Source organism: Chelonoidis abingdonii, chromosome 15 (genome assembly GCF_003597395.2).
Source record: "Chelonoidis abingdonii isolate Lonesome George chromosome 15, CheloAbing_2.0, whole genome shotgun sequence".
In the NCBI taxonomy this organism is placed as follows: domain Eukaryota; kingdom Metazoa; phylum Chordata; order Testudines; family Testudinidae; genus Chelonoidis; species Chelonoidis abingdonii.
Window position 1 is genome coordinate 39042893 of NC_133783.1, and position 20389 is coordinate 39063281.

The 20389-nt window shown below is 40.9% G+C and overlaps 1 protein-coding gene across 3 annotated transcripts in view; it reads right to left on the reverse strand.

Annotated features, from left to right (window-relative positions):
* The window catches only part of PPP2R2D (protein phosphatase 2 regulatory subunit Bdelta), a 48263-nt gene that overhangs the window by 12358 nt on the left and 15516 nt on the right, over positions 1–20389 (reverse strand). For all 3 annotated transcript variants that reach the window (XR_004376406.2, XM_032799696.2, XM_032799697.2), the window contains exons 3-5: positions 16250–16347; positions 4695–4860; positions 471–583 (exon numbers count right to left, since the gene is read on the reverse strand). Coding sequence is in view for 2 of the 3 variants with exons in the window: in XM_032799696.2 (XP_032655587.1) it covers positions 471–583; positions 4695–4860; positions 16250–16347 (377 nt within the window). In the remaining variant the exon portion in view is untranslated. The remainder of the gene's footprint in view (positions 1–470; positions 584–4694; positions 4861–16249; positions 16348–20389) is intronic.

Genomic DNA, 20389 nt, shown 5'->3' on the forward strand with positions numbered 1-20389 from the left:
TTCAGGGAGATAAGCAGAAGTGATACTTTATTTAGGTTCAAAGATAGCTTAAGAATCTTATGTTCAAAAACGATTGTTCAAAAATATTCTGGTCTTCTAGAAATTATTTAGATGAGTGAAAGGATACACCTAATGAAAAATATTAACTTATTTTAAACAGACTTTAAAAACCCTATTTATATTTACAACAGCATTAAGATGTCTGGAACACTCTGGTCTTTAATGTTCCCAAAGCATCTAGGCAGTGCTGGGCCCATGAATCAATGAAACTTCAGTAATGTCTTTCATTTAATTCCGTATGTTTTGTATGATCCTGAAATATCCAATACAGTTTTGACTCCACATAATACAAACTGCAATACAATACACAACTTTAAGTGAATAACACCTCTTTTTAAATGTACAAAAGTAAAGTTGTACATTCAAAAAGTAGATTTAACTAGAGTCAAAGGAAAAAACAAAAAACATACTCGTAGTGAGGTGATTCTAAATGGATCCCGAAGTCGTCCATCTTCATCTTTCAAGTTATAACCTTCAGCTCTTTTATCCCTTTCACTTATTTTCCATAATTTAATAGTTTTATCTAAAAACAAAAATTCACATTCTTGAAATTGAAATTACAAAATTAAAGATGATTCAATAATTATAAAGTTACATGCCAGATTATAAACTCTCCTAGGCAGGGACTGTTTCTTCATCTGGGTTTCCTCTGTGCTTATTACAAAGAGGCCTCAATTCTGATCGTCGTCTTGAGCGCTACCATAGTATAAAATGATTAAAAAACACAAACACTACATACCAGAATATTTTACTTTGTTTCAACTGCTTATGAAACCATTCAGAATTGTCCTTAAAGTTGCCTATTTTAACTGTATACATTTTCCGGACAAAATATAAAATTTTAAATGGTGTTAAAGTTGAGAATATATATCAGTAATGTAGAGATTTGCAGGGATGTTCTTATTATGGCCCAAACAAGATCAACTGAGGAAGTTTGGAATTAAAACTGAAATGAAAAGAAATTCAAATATGTTACTGTACGGAAATGCATAGTTAAGGCCCTAACGCTTTAATTCTACCCTGTAGCACCAGCATAAAATAATCATATAAAGGCACTGTAGTATTTGATACCCTGGATTAGATGAAGTCCAGACAGACATTAGATTTTTCATATATTTTTCCTTATAGTGTCACTATACGATAAGAGTTAAGGTTTTCTGGGTGCTTTAACAGTGTATTTCCATTCTTTAACATGCTTGGATTTCTTTTAACTTTGAATTTCTAGGAAACAGCTTTCTCAGCCATTCCCAGAAATCCTGGATTCCAATCTGAGGACTACAAAAGCCATATTGGATTTATTATTCAAGGGGGCAAAAAGCCATGACAAAGTTCCTAAATGACTGTAATTTTTCATATGCAGTCAATTTCCCAGACAAGTATCCTTGAAGGCAGCAGCCTCTTTCCTCCCTCCCTCCCACTGCCAAAAAACCAAAATACTTAAACTATAAGCTCTTCTTACAGCCAGCAAAACTGGGCCTCTCTTTCCATCTTCTGGAGCCAGAGAATAGTCCTCTGAATGTAGCTTTCAGCTGACCTGCTTTTTCAATATGGTTCAAATAAATTCCATTGGAAAATCTACCTGGGAAAGAATCCTATTCTCCTTCAGGATCACCAATCCCCATGATCCTTGTGCACATAAGGACACTGCACTATTAAGACAGGAAAGTTCTTTTTCCACTACAGAAAGATTGAAGAATCAGCCTCCAGGGACAATGTTAGAAAGGAATGTTACCCTGATCCCATAAGTGAGGTTGTGTAAGAAGATTTAAGGAGGAGCTCTACACAGGGCAATTTAAGGTCAGGAGCATCTTGGTCTGCTGGTTCAGACAAAGAATTGAACCCTAGGCTTCTGGAGACCAGCAGGTCATCTACGTGAAATAAGTTGTCCAAGGATGAGGCTGTGAGTTTTTCAATATATGAGAGACTAAAAGACCTGGCAAAAATATTCTGAGGACCATCAGCAAGGAGAATTAACGCAATGTTTCTTTTGGCTGACAAATCTCCATGTTAAAAATTCTTCAAGAAAACATATGATTATTCTATTCCTGACATGCTTACATCAGAACGAAGGTACCAGTGGGCTTCTGGGCTAAGTGGGGGTTCAGACTTTTGAGAGGGAAAAGGAGCAAATGTAGGAGCAGTGAAATCCTGGCACCATAAGCACTGAGTATACTTATATCTGTTGACATCATAAATGGAGGGGCATTTCTCACAAGATCATCTCTACCAACTAAAGGAGAAGGAACACTGGACCTGAAGGAGAGTGACTTCACTGAACATTCTGAGTTTAAGGAAAAACATTCAAAGCCCCTGACTCTGTCCTGGCTAATCCTGAGGTAAAACCAGAGCGGGTGGGTGGGTGGGTATGTGTGTGTGAATTTAAGCAGAAGTCTAGCCTCTTTTTATCTGCTAAGACAAGGAAACAGAAAAGCAGCATGAATCATCCACTTTCCTTTAGAGGAAGAACGAGATTTTTAAGAAGTCTACTGTTTTCATTTGCTGTTAGGAAAATCTTCTCCTCTGACTTAAGGAGGGATGTTTGAAAAAAAGTTTCGCCTCCTTAAGAAATAAATATACACATATGAATATACAGTAGAAGGTTTCGGTAGCATGCCCGATGTAGTTGCATTTAGCAATTTGTGTTTTTGTTATTCCCCATCAAGCTAACAAAGAAATGTACAGTTGAACCAATGATCTTCTGAGTGAGACTTCCTTTATATTTTAAAATTCTACGAAAAATGTGACATATCCATTTGAATAAACCTTTCGTTCAGAAGGTGTTATATGCACTATTTTCATAAACAAAAAGGAGACTGATATACAATGTTGAAATGTACAGGGATTTGGTTCTGCTGTTTCACAGCTCATGTCCCTGGTGTTCTGTTTAACAGGTGATCATGAGATAGTGGACAAGTCCTTGTGAAAGGTAATAGGGTATGTGAACTGACACTTTCATAGAAGGTAGATGATTCCAGTCAAATGCTGGGTAAGACAACAGAAACATTCTCTAAGGAGCTGGGTTGTGTTATCGCCAAAGGGACTGTAACTTTGACAGCACAAAGATGAAGCTTTGACTGTTAGAATGCCAAGAAATTTCTATCATGTAAGGAACAAGGTAAACTATCCAGTTATTTCAAGTTTACAGATAGACAGCAATTCCTTTTAATAGAATCCATATAACATATCTCATCTGAAACCTCTTTAGGTTTTCTTTCCATTCTATAATTGTCTAATTCAATATAGAATAAGCAAAAGCTGTATTTGTAGAATTGATAGATATCTGGGGAAAACTGTTTCTAGCATTCTGGAAAAAAGTGAATTCATTATGGGAGACAAGGAAGAATGAGCCTTATTTCCAAACCCCAAATGCTAATCAGAAAAGCTGTTATCTCTCTTTTTTTTTAAAACCTATAAACTAGTACCTTTAAGGCCTCTGAGTAAGGGGGTTTATTTGGATTACAAGTTGATCTGGGGAGGGGCCTTCCTTTAAATCTTATACAGTGGCAAGTAGATCAGTAGCAAAATAATGATAACTTGTGTAACTGTCAGATGTACAATAAAATGTAGGCTTCTACAGGCATGTAAGACTCACCCCAACCACCAAAGATACAAAGTTCTTTCACACTCACTGTGCAGGTTATTTTACGATAAAAAACACCAGTGCAATTGTATACTGCAGTATTCCATATGAAACTTAATCACACTTGTTCCATGTTTTAAATCTATTAATTACAAATAATCATAAGGTTACATTAGTTGAAAGATCAGAGGGAAATAATTTTGATGTCATTTGTTTTCAACATTTAATATCACTTTTGTATTCAGTTTCACTGCTTCTTTGTGTAGTTTCCACAGTAATGGGGAAGAAAAACAGTTACAACTAGAAAAAAGTGATTTAAAACAACAAAAATTGGCAGGCAGATGCCAGGTCAGATGTAATACTTGAAAATACTGTTGATTTTTTTTTTTTTTGTAAAGTGGTTTGATTTCAAGTTCATACCATCTCTTTGGACTTGCCAACTGGCACTTTCAAGACATAGTGTAGGAGTAATAACCTGCAAAAAAGCCCTTCCCTATTAATAGAGCATTATGGTGAAACAGCAGTACTGTACTATAGTACAATGCACAATTGTACTGCAACCCAGAGTGCAGTATTTTAGTGAAACCATAATATAAATATTTACTACTTAAAGCCTCCTTCTCTCAAGCTATGTTAAGGTTATGGGGCTAAATTCCTGCCTTTTGCAACACATTTGTGCATGAAAGAAGTAAAAAGCACAGAGAGCTTCTTTACATAGCCTTCAGTCACGCAAGCAGAACAACAGGCAGGGAAAGTATTGCTGGCTATGATGTCAGCTCGCATATTACATCTAAGGGCACATTCAGTGGGTTGCTAGGTATATCTTCCCATATCCCCCTAAGACAGCTAATGCATAGTTACATCACTATTCTAAACATATGGTATCAACCCTAACATGTCTTGCATGGAATTAAAACGATGAACAGAAGAATAGTATTCCGTTGTATGAAAGTAATGAACAAATGGATCCAGGGTAAGATGATGAAATTGAGCTAGAAGTATCAAAAGATCTTGCTGTTTTACAAAATAAAAGTACACAATGAAATGTCCTTACCATTTGTAGACAGCAGGAAATGAGCAGCATTCTGTTGTGGTAACCACCTAATTTTATTAATTTTTTCCTCAATTTCTAGACTCTTCAAGTAGTCAAACTCAGGTTCATGACTCTGAAAAGTACTGTAAACATTATATTCTCCCCGAGAATGAGGACGGCTTTTGTTCTGCAAGGAAGCATAACATTTTTATTAGTGAAATAGAACTTTTTTATTTCTATACCTAGAAAATGACAACACTATATACATTCTAAATGTGAACCAGGAATTGGGAAATGCTACTGGGCAAAGTCTTGAGGAACTGGTCAAGATCCATTAGAACAGGGGTCGGCAACCTTTCAGAAGTGGCGTGCAGTCTCTTCATTTATTCACTCTGATGTAAGGCTTCACGTGCCAGTAATATATTCTAACATTTTTAGAAGGTCTCTTTCTATAAGTCTATAATATATAACTAAACTATCGTTGTATGTCAAGTAAATAAGGTTTTAAAAATGTTTAAAAAGCTTCATTTAAAATTAAATTAAAATGCAGAGCTCCCCGGACCAGTGGGCAGAACCTGGGCAGTGTGAGCGCTGCTGAAAATCAGCCTGTGTGTCGCCTTCGGCATGCATACCATAGGTTACCTACCCCTGCACTGTATAACTGGTCTTTTACAATACAAATTGTTACTTTCAATTAAACTTCTATTTTCCTTTAGTTTTAGAAATTGCAAAATCCAGTCTGTTCCTGCTATGTTTGATGCACCAGTACGCTCTCTGCTGGCAATGTTTTAGCCACAGACTTTCACTGCACATTAGACATACCCTACATGGGTACGGAAAGACGCCATTTCTCACAAGATGTGTGGTTTTGTAAAGTTTTTTAAATGTATTTTTTTAATATACCAATGTTATAACATTACAAACTCTACAAAACTGCGCATATTGGAAGACAGTGGACTCTTACCACTATTGGGCAGCTCCAGTCCACAGTAGGGTTCTGTGGCTGCTATGTCAGCAACAGAGAGAATGTGGTGCACCAAATAGTAAGGGAGCAGGAGTTCTGCAGCTGGCCTTGACTTAGAGATCTGCAGAGAAACAAAGAAGTTTTACAGTACATTAATATTATACAAATGTTTCTTGTTATTTGGGACAATCAACATGTAATTTCTAAAATTACTGTTTTTTTTAAATATGCAAACTGACATTAATGCAGATTTGCATTAAAAATGACCTGCAAATGGTCATCTCCCCATATCAATGTGTGGCAGAAACCCAACCATCAAGCAAAGATGGTCCAATCCTGCAATGTACTGAGCATCCTCAACTTCCATTCATTTCAATGGAAGGTGAGAACACTGTGTAGATCAAGACATCAGCTTGGCTTCCATTCTGATTTAGACTACTCATCAGCAGGCTCTTGTTCAGGTGCTTCCTTCTGTTAACAATAACCACCATGAAATATAGCCAGAATATGGAGTAGGCTGGTGAGGCCTCAGGTACAATAACTCCTTACTTAACATCCTCCTGTTTAACATTGTTTCGAAGTTATGTCATTGCTCCATTAGGGAACATGCTTGTTTAAAGTTGTGCAATGCTCCCTTATAACGTCATTTGGCTGACTTTACAAGACGGCATTGTGTAAGTTCCTCATCTCCTCCTCCTCCTCCCTTCCTCCCAAAGCTTCTGGGAGGACTTTTGGGGGGGAAGAGCTGCCCCACCCCCCCGGCAGGCAGGGCCACCCAGAACGCAGGGGCTTTACGAGCTGCAGGGCCCTGGACGAAGGGGGACCCAGGACCCTGGCCTGCAGCTCTAAAGCCCCTTTCGGAATGAGGCCCTTTGAAGGGGAAAGCTCCGCTTCTCTCCAGCCACTGGCTGTGTGGCTGCCCCTCCTCCTCCTGCCCATGCTCGCAGGGCCACATTCTGAAAGGGACTTTAGAGCTGTAGGCCAGGGCCCCCTTAGCCCAGGGCCCTGCAGCCCCTAAAACCCCTGCATTCCAGGTAGCCCTGCCTGCCAGGGTGGGGGCAAATCCCAGAATCGTGGCTCCCAGAATCGTGACCATGAGTGCGGTGCCACGCTGTACAGAGCCACCTGCACCAAACAGAAGCTGCCCCAGGTAAGTGCTCTGTTCCTCTTGTCTGCCCCAGTCCTGAGCCTCCTCCCAAACCCCCACCCTGAGCGCACTCCCACACCCTGCACTCTCAGCCCTGAGCCCTAGGAGGAAAAAAAGAATGAAGGGGAGGGGGGAAGAAGGAGGAATAAGAGAATGCTCTCCCTATGGGGGGGGGGGCAAAAATGAAGCTGAGCACAGGGCTCCACTAACTTTAAATCCGTCACTGGTGGGAGGGGGAGGAGTGGGGAAGCGTCGCTGTGCAAGGTGCTACCTAGCGTCCTTGCCTGCCTCATTGTCTGCAGCGGGCTGTGCCTGTGTGGTGTAAGCCAGAGGCACCTCCCCACCGCAGTACAGCACAGTACTGTACAGTATAATGCCTTTTGTCTGCCCCCAAAAAATTTCCTTGGAACCTGACCGCCTGCATTTACATTAAATCTTATGGGAAAACTGGATTCGTTTAACATCGTTTCACTTAAAGTTGCATTTTTCAGGAATATAGCTACAATGTTAAGTGAGGAGTTACTTTAATTCCTTGTTTGAGAATTATCCTAGATTTTAAAAAAGTTGTGTGTTAAGTTATCCTTAATTGCATATCATTTTAAATATTTTTTTTTAAAAAAAATTACTGTGAATAGTCATTGAGGAAGGGACAGGAAGATGCATCCTGTGAATATCAGAGTTAGCTCTGTGTCTACTATAGCACATTAACAGTTATCATATATGGAACAGGTAGTGAAGCGTATAGTTAAGGTTGACCAACATTTTATAACTGTACTTATAACTGTTATCACACCACAACCCCCTTCTAACAAAAATGATACACGACCTAAGGAGGGGGGACCGAAGCCTGAGCCCACCCAAGCCTCCCCTTCCCTATCCTCACCCCTACCCCGGCCCAGCATGGGGAGCCAAAGGCAAAGTCCCACTGCCCCTTATGTGTGGGAGGAAGGTGGCAGGGGGGTGGGGGGGACAAAACTGAAACCCAAGGGCTTCAGCCCAAGGCAAGGTGCCTGTAACGTACGCCCTGCCACCCAGGGCTGAAGCCCTCAGGCTTTGGCCCTAGGTGATAGAGCTCCGGCTTCAGCTTCGGTCCTGGGCCTCAGAAAGTCTAAGTCAGCCCTGGTGACTAACAAAACGGAGTCCCGACCCAGAGTTTGAGAACTGCTGCTCTAGGTCATGGGATAAGCAGGACTTCCCTGCGGTTGCTTGCTCCAGCAGCCAGGGACTGCTGTGGTGCCAGGTACCAGAATTAAAAGCAGGAATATGGTCTCTTGTCTTCTCAATACTCCCTCTGCTGGTGCTCAGGAAATTGAGGAAAAACAGCAGCATAACTACAATGCAAATGGATAAGGAGCCATGGTGGGGAGACAGGGACTGGGACAAGACACCAAGGGGAGCAGTGGGAAGGCAAGACTAGGACTAGAACAAGTTCAGGTTGACAGGACCAAGGGCAAAACAGTTTGTAATCACTTGAGTATGCTACACGCAGAATCTGGAATAAAACTCAGGATTCCTGAATCAGAGGCAGAGGATGACCCGGAAGACAAAAATGCATGCAGCCAGGAGCTCTTCTCTACCCCAAAGGATTCTAGCTAGTTGCAGCTGTCAGATCTTGGCAAAGTGCAACCAGGAGAGGAGGCCCCTGGTAAGTGGCTTTGATTTTGGGAATCGCTGAAGCGAGTTGTTGCAGGCAAGGGGGTTGCAGAAAGCAGGCTTGTGTCTGTGTGATGCATGTATCACCACATGCCTAGTCTGAACGGCAGAACAGGATGTTGATTGACTCCCTCACTTTATGAGAGTTTCCTGGAGATCTCTGAGACAGATGCTCACGGTGATACTGGGCAATCCATTGCCCCAGGTTCTTTGGCAGAGCTGCTTTGTTTCTTGCCCCATTAAGCATAACTTTCCTGCACCACTCTGCTGTCACTGGAGGATGGGGTGGGAGGACCATTGCTGCACGCAGGCAAGCGGCATAAGGGTCAGGGCGGACAAAAAACAGGAATTGGAGTGTCGGGACAGCAAGAAGAGGGACTGAAAGGAGCATGCGGCACACCAGAATGAAGCCACAGAATGGCTCTTAACTGTTACGGAGAGCCAAGCTGTTATAAACAGATAGCTAAGGGTTAATGTTTCTTTTACCTGTAAAGGGTTAACAAAGAGAACCAAACACCTGACCAGCGGACCAATCAGGAAACCGGATTTTTTTAAAGCTGAGGGAGGGAATGTTTGGGTCTGTGTTTTTGTCTGGCTCTCAGCTATGAGAGGGGATCTTTTTTATCTTTAAGCTTTTAATTTTTCATTTTCAAGTTGTAAGTACAAAGGTAAAAAAATAATGGCTGTTATTTTATGTTTTATTTAACATGCGTGTAGTTTTGCTGAAATGTTTTAAATTAAAATATTTTTTAAAATAGGGACTGTTTGTTTATATATTTTTTTAAGCAATGCCTGTTATTGTCACCTTGATGCATGAGATTATGTTTATGCTGTTTTTTTTTTTGTTATATAAGCTCTCTTTTTTAAGACATTGTTTGAGTTGGTTTTCATGGGTTAGCAGCTAAGGAACGAAAAAAATCTCTGTGGTTAATCTACGGAGGGTGAATCTCTGAGCACCAAGGAATTGGGGAGGGGAAGGAAAGATAGAATCTTTGCTGTTTCCTTTATTTGGTTTGTCTCTTTGTGAAGAGAAGAGACATGCTTCTTGGTATTGTGATGTAAAAAGGATTGCATCTCAGTAACTCTCAGGTGTAGCCCAGAAAGGAAATTCTGGGGGGGAAAGAGGCTGAGGGGAATAGTTTATTTCCCTTTGTTAGGAGACTCAGGGCATCTGAGTCTTGGGGTCCCACAGGGAAGTTTTGGGGGACCCAAGTGTACCAGTCACTAGGATTCCTGGTTGGTGGCAGCGAGATCAGATCTAAGCTGGTAATTAAGCTTAGAGGTTTCATGCAGGCACCCAGATTTCTGGACGCTAAGGTCCAGATTTGGGAATTATGCTTATGATACAAGCGGACACGCTTCAGCTGCTACTACCACTGCAAACCAAGCAGTTCCTCATCCACCCTTCCCTGCGGCCACTGTCACAAAACTCTTTCCCATGCATCCTGTCCCTCGACCCAGACACCACCAACAGACTCTCATCAACCTCCTGGCTCCAGTCTGTATCCACAGTATTCCACTCCTCCCTCATCACAGTCCAGCACTGTGGACTCGCAGTACCCAATGCACTCAGCACCCATCCCTCTGCAGTTTAGCCCTGCTGAAGTACAGTACCCACTGCACTGTTCTTCAGAGGAGAAGGCTGGATATGATACCTGGACATATGCAAATCTAACTGTCCCGGGACCCCACCTCCTCCTGGGACCCTCCCTTCCCCCTCAGTGCTGATGTATTTTTCTGTTTGTCTCTCTCCTCCAGTTGTTTTTTTTAACTAATTGTGTTGGTTTGAAAGTAATCTTTATTCTATTAACTGAAAGCAAACAGAGCCCTGAAAAGCAGCAGGCAACTTTCTTAAACCTTCATAGTGCATCATCTGCACCAATGACAATCACCTCTTAGCATTATAAGCACCACACTTCTGAACACAGCAGCAAATATTAGTGGTTTTCAGCATCAAAATTTCTGCCTCAAGGTATCCCTGATCTTTATGGCACCGCTCCGCGTCCCTCTGATAGCCCGGTCTCTGGCTGTTCAAATTCAGCCTTCAGGAGCTGAGCCTCTGTAGTCCAGCCATGAGTGAAGCTTTCACCCTTCGCTTCACAAATATTATGGAGCGTACAACATGCAGCTATAAGCATAGGAATATTGTCATCAGCAAGGTCCAGCCTCCCATATACACAGCACCAGCAGGCTACTAAGTAGCCAAAGGCACATTCAACTGTCATTCTGCACTTGCTCAGACTGTTGCAAACTGCTCCTTGCTGCTGTCAAGGTGCCCCGTGTATGGCTTCATAAGCCATGGCATTAAGCGGTAGGCAGAGTCTCCCAGGATCAAAATGGGCATTTCGACTTCCCCTACAGTGATCTTCTGGTCTGAGAAGAAAGTCCCTGCTTGCAGCTTCCTGAAAAGGCCAGTGTTCCAAAAGCTGTGTGTGTCACGCTCCTCTCCGGACCAACCTGAGTTAATGTCCATGAAACACCCATGGTGATCCACAAGCACTTGGAGAACCATTGAGAAATACTCCTTCCAATGAATGTGCTCGGTGACTAGGTGGTATGGTGCCAGAATTTGAATATGCCTGCCATCCATCGCTCCTCTGCAGCTAGGGAAGCCCATTTGTGCAAAGCCATCCACAATGTCACACACATTGCCCAGAGCTAGTCTTTTGCAGCAGGATATGATTAACAGCCCTGCACACTTCCATCAACACGAGTCCAATGGTCAACCTTCCCACTCTGAACTGGTTAGCGACCGATTGGTAGCAGTCTGGAGTAGCCAGCTTCCACAGTTCAATCTCCACACGCTTCTCCAATGGCAGGGCAGCTCTCATTTCTGTGTCCTTGTACTGCAGGGCTGGGGTGAGTTCATAACACAGTCCAATGAATGTGGCTTTCCTCATCTGAAAGTTCTGCAGACACTGCTCGTCATCCCAGATGTGCATGACAATGTGATCTCACCACTCAGTGCTTGTTTCCCGAGCTCAAAAGCGGTGTTCTACTGTGATCAGCACCTCTGTGAATGCCATCTAGTGTCATAGCTACTATGCATGGTGAGATCAATGTCACACTCCTCTTGCCTTTGTAGTTTAAGGAATAACTCCAGTGCTACTCGTGACGTTAATTAGAGTGAGCAGCATACTGGCAACAGTGTGGGATCCATTCCTGTGGACCGAAGAGGGAGAGTGCACAGTACACAAACCGTTGAAAGATGGTGCTAAATGCAGACGAAAGCACAGGGATTGCTGGGATGCAAAGCAATGCCTCACAGGGCACTGGGACAGGATCCAGGATGCCCCACAACCCCCTCCGCCTTCCCTCAACTCTTAGTGACAGAAGAGGAAGAGATGCTTTGTGGCATAGCTGTCCACAGTGCACCACTCCAAACATCACTGCAAGTTCCGCAAGCGTGAACATGATACTGCGCAGGCAGTTGACAGTGTGAACACACAACAGAGGTTTCCCTTCGGTGCTCTCTGAGCGGCACTGTAATTGCTGGCACTGTAACACTGCCATTGTAGACATATCTCAAGTGGCAGAGGTCTGTGCTGGGGATCTAAAGGTCTGTGAAGCAGAAACGCCTATATACACACACATACAAAAAAAAAAAATCACAAAAGTGTGATTTTAGAAGGAAAGAGACTTTTTGCTCTGACTGAATTAAAGTCTAACCTTCAACTCAAATTTTCAGTTTAAGGAAAAAAAGCTGCTCAAAGAGAACCAAAAAATAAAAGCGGATGTTATGAATATCTGTCTATAAAACACAAACTGTTCTTCTCTGTGCATGGCTCAACATGGCTTGTTTGTGTTTTCCTATTATTTCAATTCCAACTTTTCATAACTTTCTATTTTTTTTCAGTTACCATCGAGTTGGGACTTTCATAGGATAGTTGAAATAACGTTTGTGGACTGACCCAAGACGTCAAATGTCTCAAAATAGCTTTGGACCTGCTGACTGTCTAAACATTTTTCTATCTATGGATTTTCTGAGTGGTATTACTGCAATCAGGAGGTTCTTTGTTTGGTAAAGGTGACCTAAACTGAACCCCACTGGACAATGCTCATGACTTCAGAAGAGAAGAGGAGTACTCCATTCTGATTCCTCAAGGGACTCCTGAGGTGTTGTTCCAAAGGGAAGGAACTAGCTAGGAACTAGCTAGTTATCTTCAAAAACTGACGTAAACAAAGTTGCCAAAGCTTGTGGGTCTGCTTGCAATGGGCTTCCGGCATCTGGCCATTTCATGACTCCATGCCTAAAAAAAGGAGGCCTGTACTTGCTCCATCCTCCCAGCTGGCCACCAAGGATATGTTCCAGCAACATGCAACATCTAAAATTCAACACCTATAAGCCTGTTTTCTCTAGAAAAGCAGCAACCTCTGTCAATGTTAAAACATCCAAGCTGATAAAACCAGTGGCTAATATTCTCAAACATGTAACAGCATCCTGAAGTTGAATTAAACCACAAAAGAATCAAATTTTCAGGGTTCATGTGTTTTTTCAATTTTTGTTAGTAGATAGACCTCTCTAATAAAAATGCAAGAATACTAAAGGTGTGGGTTTTTTTTTTTTTTTTTTTTTTTAAAAACTCCAACAGATGGCTAGTAGCCACCAACGTGTGCACATGTGTGTGCACAGCTAATGCCCACAGAATTTGAGAAATTTGCAAGGAAAGAACAAAGTTTATCTGAGAACCAAGCATATAGGTATTTTATTGTTTTACCTCTTTTCTCGGGCTTCTAGATACATTTGGGTAAACAAATAATGCTTTCTTCCGAGAAGCAGTTTTTGAGTTTCTTTAATCAGATGCTAGTCACAGGCCCTCAGAGAAAAAGAGTTTACAGGTGCTGGATGCAGTTGGTCTTGTCATGTAATAATAGTTGGGAAGCGAGGCTGCCACCCAGAGTTCCAGTCCCAGAGTGGTTGGAACATATGTTTCCATCCATGAGAGAGTTGAAGGAATCCAAGCCTATTACCTGAAGGACACACTTGAGAGGGACCAAAAGTGGCCTGAACTATACCTCCCATAACTGATGTGAGGGAAAAAAAAAAGTTGGCTTATATACATATATTGATAATTTCTTTATGGGTTGCACAACCTCTGAAGACCTAGTGTGAATACCACCCAGTCAGCTTTAAATGTGACCAATCCCCTACAAGTCTATACTCCCACATGCTTCATCAGAAAGGTTGGAACATATGAGAAGTCAATATGGCTCCACTTGATGGAATTTCTTTTTAGTTTTCTTAGGTTGTTAAGAAAAGCAAATTACACACAAATAGTCACGTTAAATAAACATTAAGTTTACAAAGTCAAGCACTCAAAAGTGAGATAACCCTGGAACTAAAGTTGCTTGTGCAACCTTAATTTATCTCCCTTGTGTATATGCATTATAATCCTGTCTTAAACTACATGATCATTTACTACAGAGACAAGATGAGCGAGGTAATATATTTTATTGGACCAACTTCTGTTGGTGAAAGACAACCTTTTGAGGCACACAAAGCTCTTCTTCAGGTCTGGGAAAGGTACTCAGATTGTTGCAGCCAAATACAAGGTGGACCAGATTGCTTAGCCTCAGTAGTTAACACATATTGTAAGAGACCGTTCAAGGTGGCCAGTTAACCTCTGAAGTCATAAAACAAAAAAAGAGGAGGTAAAAGTGGGTTACAGATCATTGTAATAAATCATAAATCCAGTGTTTTTATTAAGTCTGTGATTTTTAGTTTTGTCTAGTAAAGTTATGAATTCAAGCTCCAAGGCTAGCCTTCTGAAGGTGTTGTGCAGGTTTCCCTACAGAATGAGGACTGAGAGGTCAGATATGCAGCGATTGTTTTGTGAAAAGTGTTCACCCACAGTGCTCTTGTCTTAGTTTTCTATCTGATGAGTGCCATAGATAAGTCTATGAAAAAATTAATAATTCTGTATGCAGAGCAGGATTTGAATAGTATGCAGTAAATAAGGCATGGGTCCATATACAGGGAAACCCCACTATAACGCGCCCTGCAATAACGCGAATTTGGCTATAAGGCGATCATAAGGTGGCTCTGGCTGCCCCAAGCAAAAAAAGGAAAAGAAAAAAGAAAAGAAAAGCGGAGTGCCGCAGAAGCACAAAAAAGAAAAAAAGGCTGGAGACTGCTTACCCTTTTGGTGAGAAGAGCCATTCTCCTCCCCAGGTGCTCCTCGCTCTTCCTCTGCCCCTTGCATGTTTCCCCTACTCTCCCCAAGTGTTTCCCTCTCTCGCTGCATGGCTGAGAGCCCCCGCCGCTGGAGCTGTACCCTTTCAGTTACTGTTATGGGCAGTTCACAAATGCAAGTCTTCTGCCAAGAGAAATTGACCCGCTTGAAACTGACCACCTTGAAAAGGTAAACCTCGCTATACCACAACCCCACATTTATCGCGATCCAATTTTTTGGACCTCAATCATCGTGTTATAGCAGGGTTTCACTGTATTAAACTATGAGGCTAAAATGAAATATTGACTAGCCATTAACTGAGCACTGCCCATCCTATACACTTAATGACGCAGGGTTCTGTAAAAAATAGTAAGAGATCTTGAATGAATGCGCACACACACACACACGCAGTAAAAGTTAAAGTTTCATGGGCCACCTTAATTCTGGTGATTCCTAACTTTGAGTGCTTGACTTCGCAAACTGAACATTCTTTTAACGTAGTTTTTATGTATAACTCTAAAATGTAGGTATAAATGTACGCATACTTGAAGGCTCAGAGACAGGATTTTCCTCAGGCTTTCAAAGCAAAGTATAAAAATGTTCTTCGGAGGCAGAAAAAAGTTGAAAGAAAGTGAACATTCCACTTGGTAGCAAGAACCATATAAAAATTTCTTTTACAGATATGGCAAAGCGATGGTAATCGAAGTATTTGGCTGTGCAAGGATCAGATAGTAAATCTGTGTTCTTTACATTCCATGAGCTCATAGTGCAGTATTCCAATGTACACCATTTGTGTGTTGTAATAAACTGAATTATGCCCCTTTTAAATGTAACCATCTGTATTTACCAAGATTGAGGATACAGAATTTTTCTGTGTTTTCTTCCTTCTATTGTGAGGATTATGGTACAAACAATCAAATATGAAGTGTATATATACACATGCCAGCCCACACTGAGTAACAGGAAAATGTTAACTGGTGCCTACTATCTCAATGACATTATCTGCCAAACAGTTTTTGGAGAAGGCCTTCTTATGCTCTGCCCTGCCAGGTTGTTACACATTTTTGAGGCTGATTGGGAAGCTGCTGTCCCTGCTGCTCCTAGAACATAGCAAGCTGCTGATGCTCCAATTTTCAAGCACCCTCTGTTTTCCTCCTAGCAGGTGAGCTGTCCATGCCTTCTTTCTGAAGACAGTTAAAGTATTTCTAAAAGAGACTACAATTTATCTTTTGTCACCCTGACCTTTAAGTTAAAACAGTAGGTCCTACGACAATCTGCAGAATAATTGACAAAGAGTCCTGTGGCACCTTATAGACCAACAGACATATTGAAGCATAAGCTTTCATGGGTGAATACTCACTTCGTCAGATGCAAGGATAATTGTGATGGAGAATAACTGTGATTGTACAAGCTAAACAGAAATACTTGGAATGGCCATTGCTTCAAATACAACATTCAGCTCAATAAAGAGATTGGGACAATTTCAAATTTTCTAAAGAAATATCATGGACTAGAAAGCAACATGGGAACATTTAAAGCTGGTGATATCAAAAGTTGTAGCAATATCATGCAAGTTAATAAATTAAGAACTCAACAGCAGTTTCGGTAGGCACACTTCATTGTTTTTGAAGTCACTGACCTCTTGTTCCCTTTGAAATATAACCACTCTGCCTCCCTTGTCTCCTGTTGCAAGAAGATCTCCAGAGTAATTAAATTCAACTGTTGAAATAATATCAGCTGTAAACATAAAATAGAGATAAAGTAGCATTATAATGTGTAAACTGAGCCAAGTAGTTTCAAGACCTAGAAACTGAACACAATACAGAAGAAGACAACTATTCCACTTTGGTAATATGACAGCAAAACAATACTATCTAACTTACAGCATTACTATCCAAAACTAAGCCAATATTTTGTGCATGTGTATCTTATTATATCTTATTGCTGTACATTTGCCGAGCGGCAACAGTATGCTCTGTGCTGAATAGAACAAGGTAGCAAGCTAAGCCCACAAAAGTATGTCTATGCTGCTAACATCCATAGCTGGCCTGTGTCAATTGACTTGGGCTTGCGAGGCTATAAAATTGCAGTGCAGATGTCTGGGTTGGGACTGGAGCTCAAACCTGCAACCCCTGGGAAAGCAGGTATGAGATAACTTCCCCAGAGGGCAGGTTTCCTTCTAAGCTAATCTCCAACAATTGAGGGTTATAACCTAAAACATGATATTTATATCCTCTCAATTTTTGAATTTATTACAATTCTGGATATTTTTGCTACCCAGATAAATATCTAATCTTGTTTTGAATCTTGCTAAATTTCTGGCCTTAGTGATATTCTGGGGCAATGAGTTTCACAGTCTAATTGGGCATTGAATTAAAAAACAAAATTTTCCTTATCCGTTTTGAATTTGCCATCTTTAATTCTTTTGAATAACCTCCTGCTCTGACGACACAAACAAACAGATATTCCTCTCAACTTTCTCTATACCATTATTTTGTATTTATGTCCCCTGAAATTTGTCTCCTTTCAGCATAAAGGATCCCCATCTTTTTAATCACTTATGAGTTCAACTATACTTTTAAACCTTTTTATTATCTGCCTCTGAACCCCCTCCAATTCTGCAACATCAGTTTTGAAATGGAGCGACCAGAACAAAATACACATGATTCCAGATAAAGGCATACCATTGGCATATAATAGCACTATAGTATTTTCAGTATTAATTTCCATTCATTCCTTATGCACTGTATCAATTTGCCTTTTTTTGTTTAAACCACTGCAGAACATTCAGAGGCCTTCACTATTGTCCAAAAGGATGCCTAGATCTTTTCCCTGAGTTTATTGCTAGTTCAGAACCCAATTGAGTGTATTAGTAGTTCCAATTACTCTCTGCTGTGCACATCATGCTACATGTGATCAATCCTGAATTTCATCTGCCATTGTGTTGCCCCTTCAATTAACTTGATCAAGGGCCCTCTGAGGTTCCTTAAGGTCTTCTCCATCTTGACTAGATAATTGTGTCATCTGCAAGTTTGCCACCTCACTGATCATCTCCTTTTCTAGATAAATTTTAATAAATTAAACATTAGTCTTACCATATGATGTTGTGGCACCCTGTTGAAACCTTTCCATGATAAAAAAGAGTGCCTGTTCCCCCCCAACTCTATTTCCTATCTCAGTCACTTTCTGATCCATAACAATACTATGCCTCTCACATAACCTGAAACTATTTTTTAACGTTCTAAAACACATTTTCTAAAATAAATTTTCTGCAATACATATGGAATATTCTGAATACAGGATGGTGTGTCATAAAGGTTTTTATTGGCACTGAATAGAATGATCTAATTCAAAAATAGTTTTGACAATCCTGAGCTCCTTGAAGTGGACACAAACTGAGAAAAAATATCACTCTGTATACAGATATACGAAAAAGATAGATGTATGCATCACGTACACAATGAGAAACTGAAAAATTGCAAAAAAGCAGAAGGAATGAGCAAGTGATTTAAGAAAGTAGTGGAGGCAATCCAAATTTGATGCATAAAATCTATAGATTTAGGATATTTTCAAGAATGTTTCATATTTAGATGTCCAGCCTTTAAGTTACAGACTATCACCACTGTATAAATAAGCACATTGCTACTGTAAAAAGTGAAAGCTATACAACAAGCGAGACCTTTTTACTAGTGGAAACTGGCAAACGGCCTCTGAACAGAAACTGAAATTAATCCTTCTTTTAAGCTAGTACTGATAACCTTTAAATCAAAGAAAAAAACGTTTTTCAGAAAACGCCTAACATCTATTCTATCCTCCAATTCTAACTACCAGAGTACTCACTGACTCATTCTCTCAAAAAAAACAACATTAAAACAAAAAGCAGAAATTGGCATTGCTGAAACCTTGGGAGACAATCATTATAGGTGTTTTTCATAGACTGATTTTGTTTAATTGCTATGAGTAACTGATGTCACTTGCTTAACATAGGCCTATTTACTATTCGCATTACAGCTAGACTGAGATTGGGTTCCCATTATGCCAGGCACTTTACAAATAGGATACAGTCCCTATCCCAAACACTTTAAAATTGTAGTAAGCAAAACAAAGGGTAGCAGGGAAACAGAGGTACAAAGTGATGAAGTAAATTAGGCAAGCTCACATAGCAGGTTGGTGGCAGAGCCTAGAATCCAAACTTCTCTGCTGACTCACAGTCCACTGCTCTGTCCACTGAACTATGCTGTCAGGATACAGAACCCCCAAAAAACATGCTGGGTGTATTAAAGACATGTTCAATATGGAGAGGTAGATACCTTATCCTATTATGCCACCTCTAGTTAACAAAAGAAGTGGAGGCAGTCGAGTTAGTGACAAAGTTCAATGGTGACAGAAGTAAACAAGGTCAAACGGACATTTGAATCATCTTGCAACTACAGCAGCCATTTGGATTGACTGCTGGAGACTACGAAAGTTGGGATTTTCCACTGCAGAACTCCTTTATTGTGTGTCACTACTGGAAAACTAATGAGGCCATGTGGGAGATGCAGCCATTAGAATGATTTTTGGGTGTGTGGGTGTGCGGGGTGGGGGTTGTTGGGACAAACATTGTAAATTGCTGACAGTCCATACAGGAAAGTAAGTTTTGGAGAAGGAAGCGACATGGGGTACAGAAGAGCACACAAGATAACTTTACTGTTTTGCTGTTGCCAGGGAGTACCACAGAGCATGATGGAGTCACCATTGTAATTTCAAGTTTGGAAAAGGTCACTTAACTTCTGCTTCTCTAGCTTGTAACTCTAACAATGTTTTAGAACACTTCTACTTATTTTTTTCAAAATCTAGAGCTTTCTTATTTAAGCCTACATAAGAAGTTTTAATGATGTTACTGCTATATAGAATAAACACAAACACTAGAGGGTCACAAGAATTAGGAAAGGGACTGTTATAGCTAACTACATCTAAGTATTCTTTGGCTCTTTCAGCTCAAACTGTCAAAAACAAAATTTGGAACATAACGTATAGTAATTCAGAACTATTAATCCCCCGATGACAAAAGTAATTTTTCATCTCCTTTCTAGAAGGTAACCTGGCTTGCTGCCTCCAAGAGAAGTTCATATGAACAAAGAGCTTCCCATAAGGATGAAGATTTCCTGAAAAGGAAAAACTGATTGGGCTTTTGCTCTTTTTGCTTTATGATGCAAAATTCAAATTGTTATTTTTTTTAAAAAGGGGTTTCCTCTGTTTTTTCTGTTTACCACCACGATTTCAACAGCTTCCACCCCACCATCAAACTCAGCCTGGACCAATCTACACAGGAGGTCCACTTCCTAGACACTACGGTGCAAATAAGTGATGGTCACATTACCACCACCACCCCATATCGAAAACCTACCGACTGCTATGCCTACTTTCATGCCTCCAGCTTCCAACCCGGGCACATCACACGATCCATTGTCTACAGCCAAGCACTGAGGTACAACCGCATCTGCTCTAACCCCTCAGACAGAGACCAACATCTACAAAATCTCCACCAAGCATCTCAAAACTACAATACTCGCACGAGAAATAAGGAAACAGATCAACAGAGTCAGACGTACCCAGAAGCCTCCTACTGCAAGACAAACCCAAGAAAAAACCAACAGGATTCCACTGGCCATCACATACAGTCCCCAGCTAAACCCCTTCAACACTCTATCAGGGATCTACAACCGTCTGGACAATGATCCACACTTTCACAGGCCTTGGGTGGCAGGCAGTCCTTGAGCCTGACACCTGCCAACTG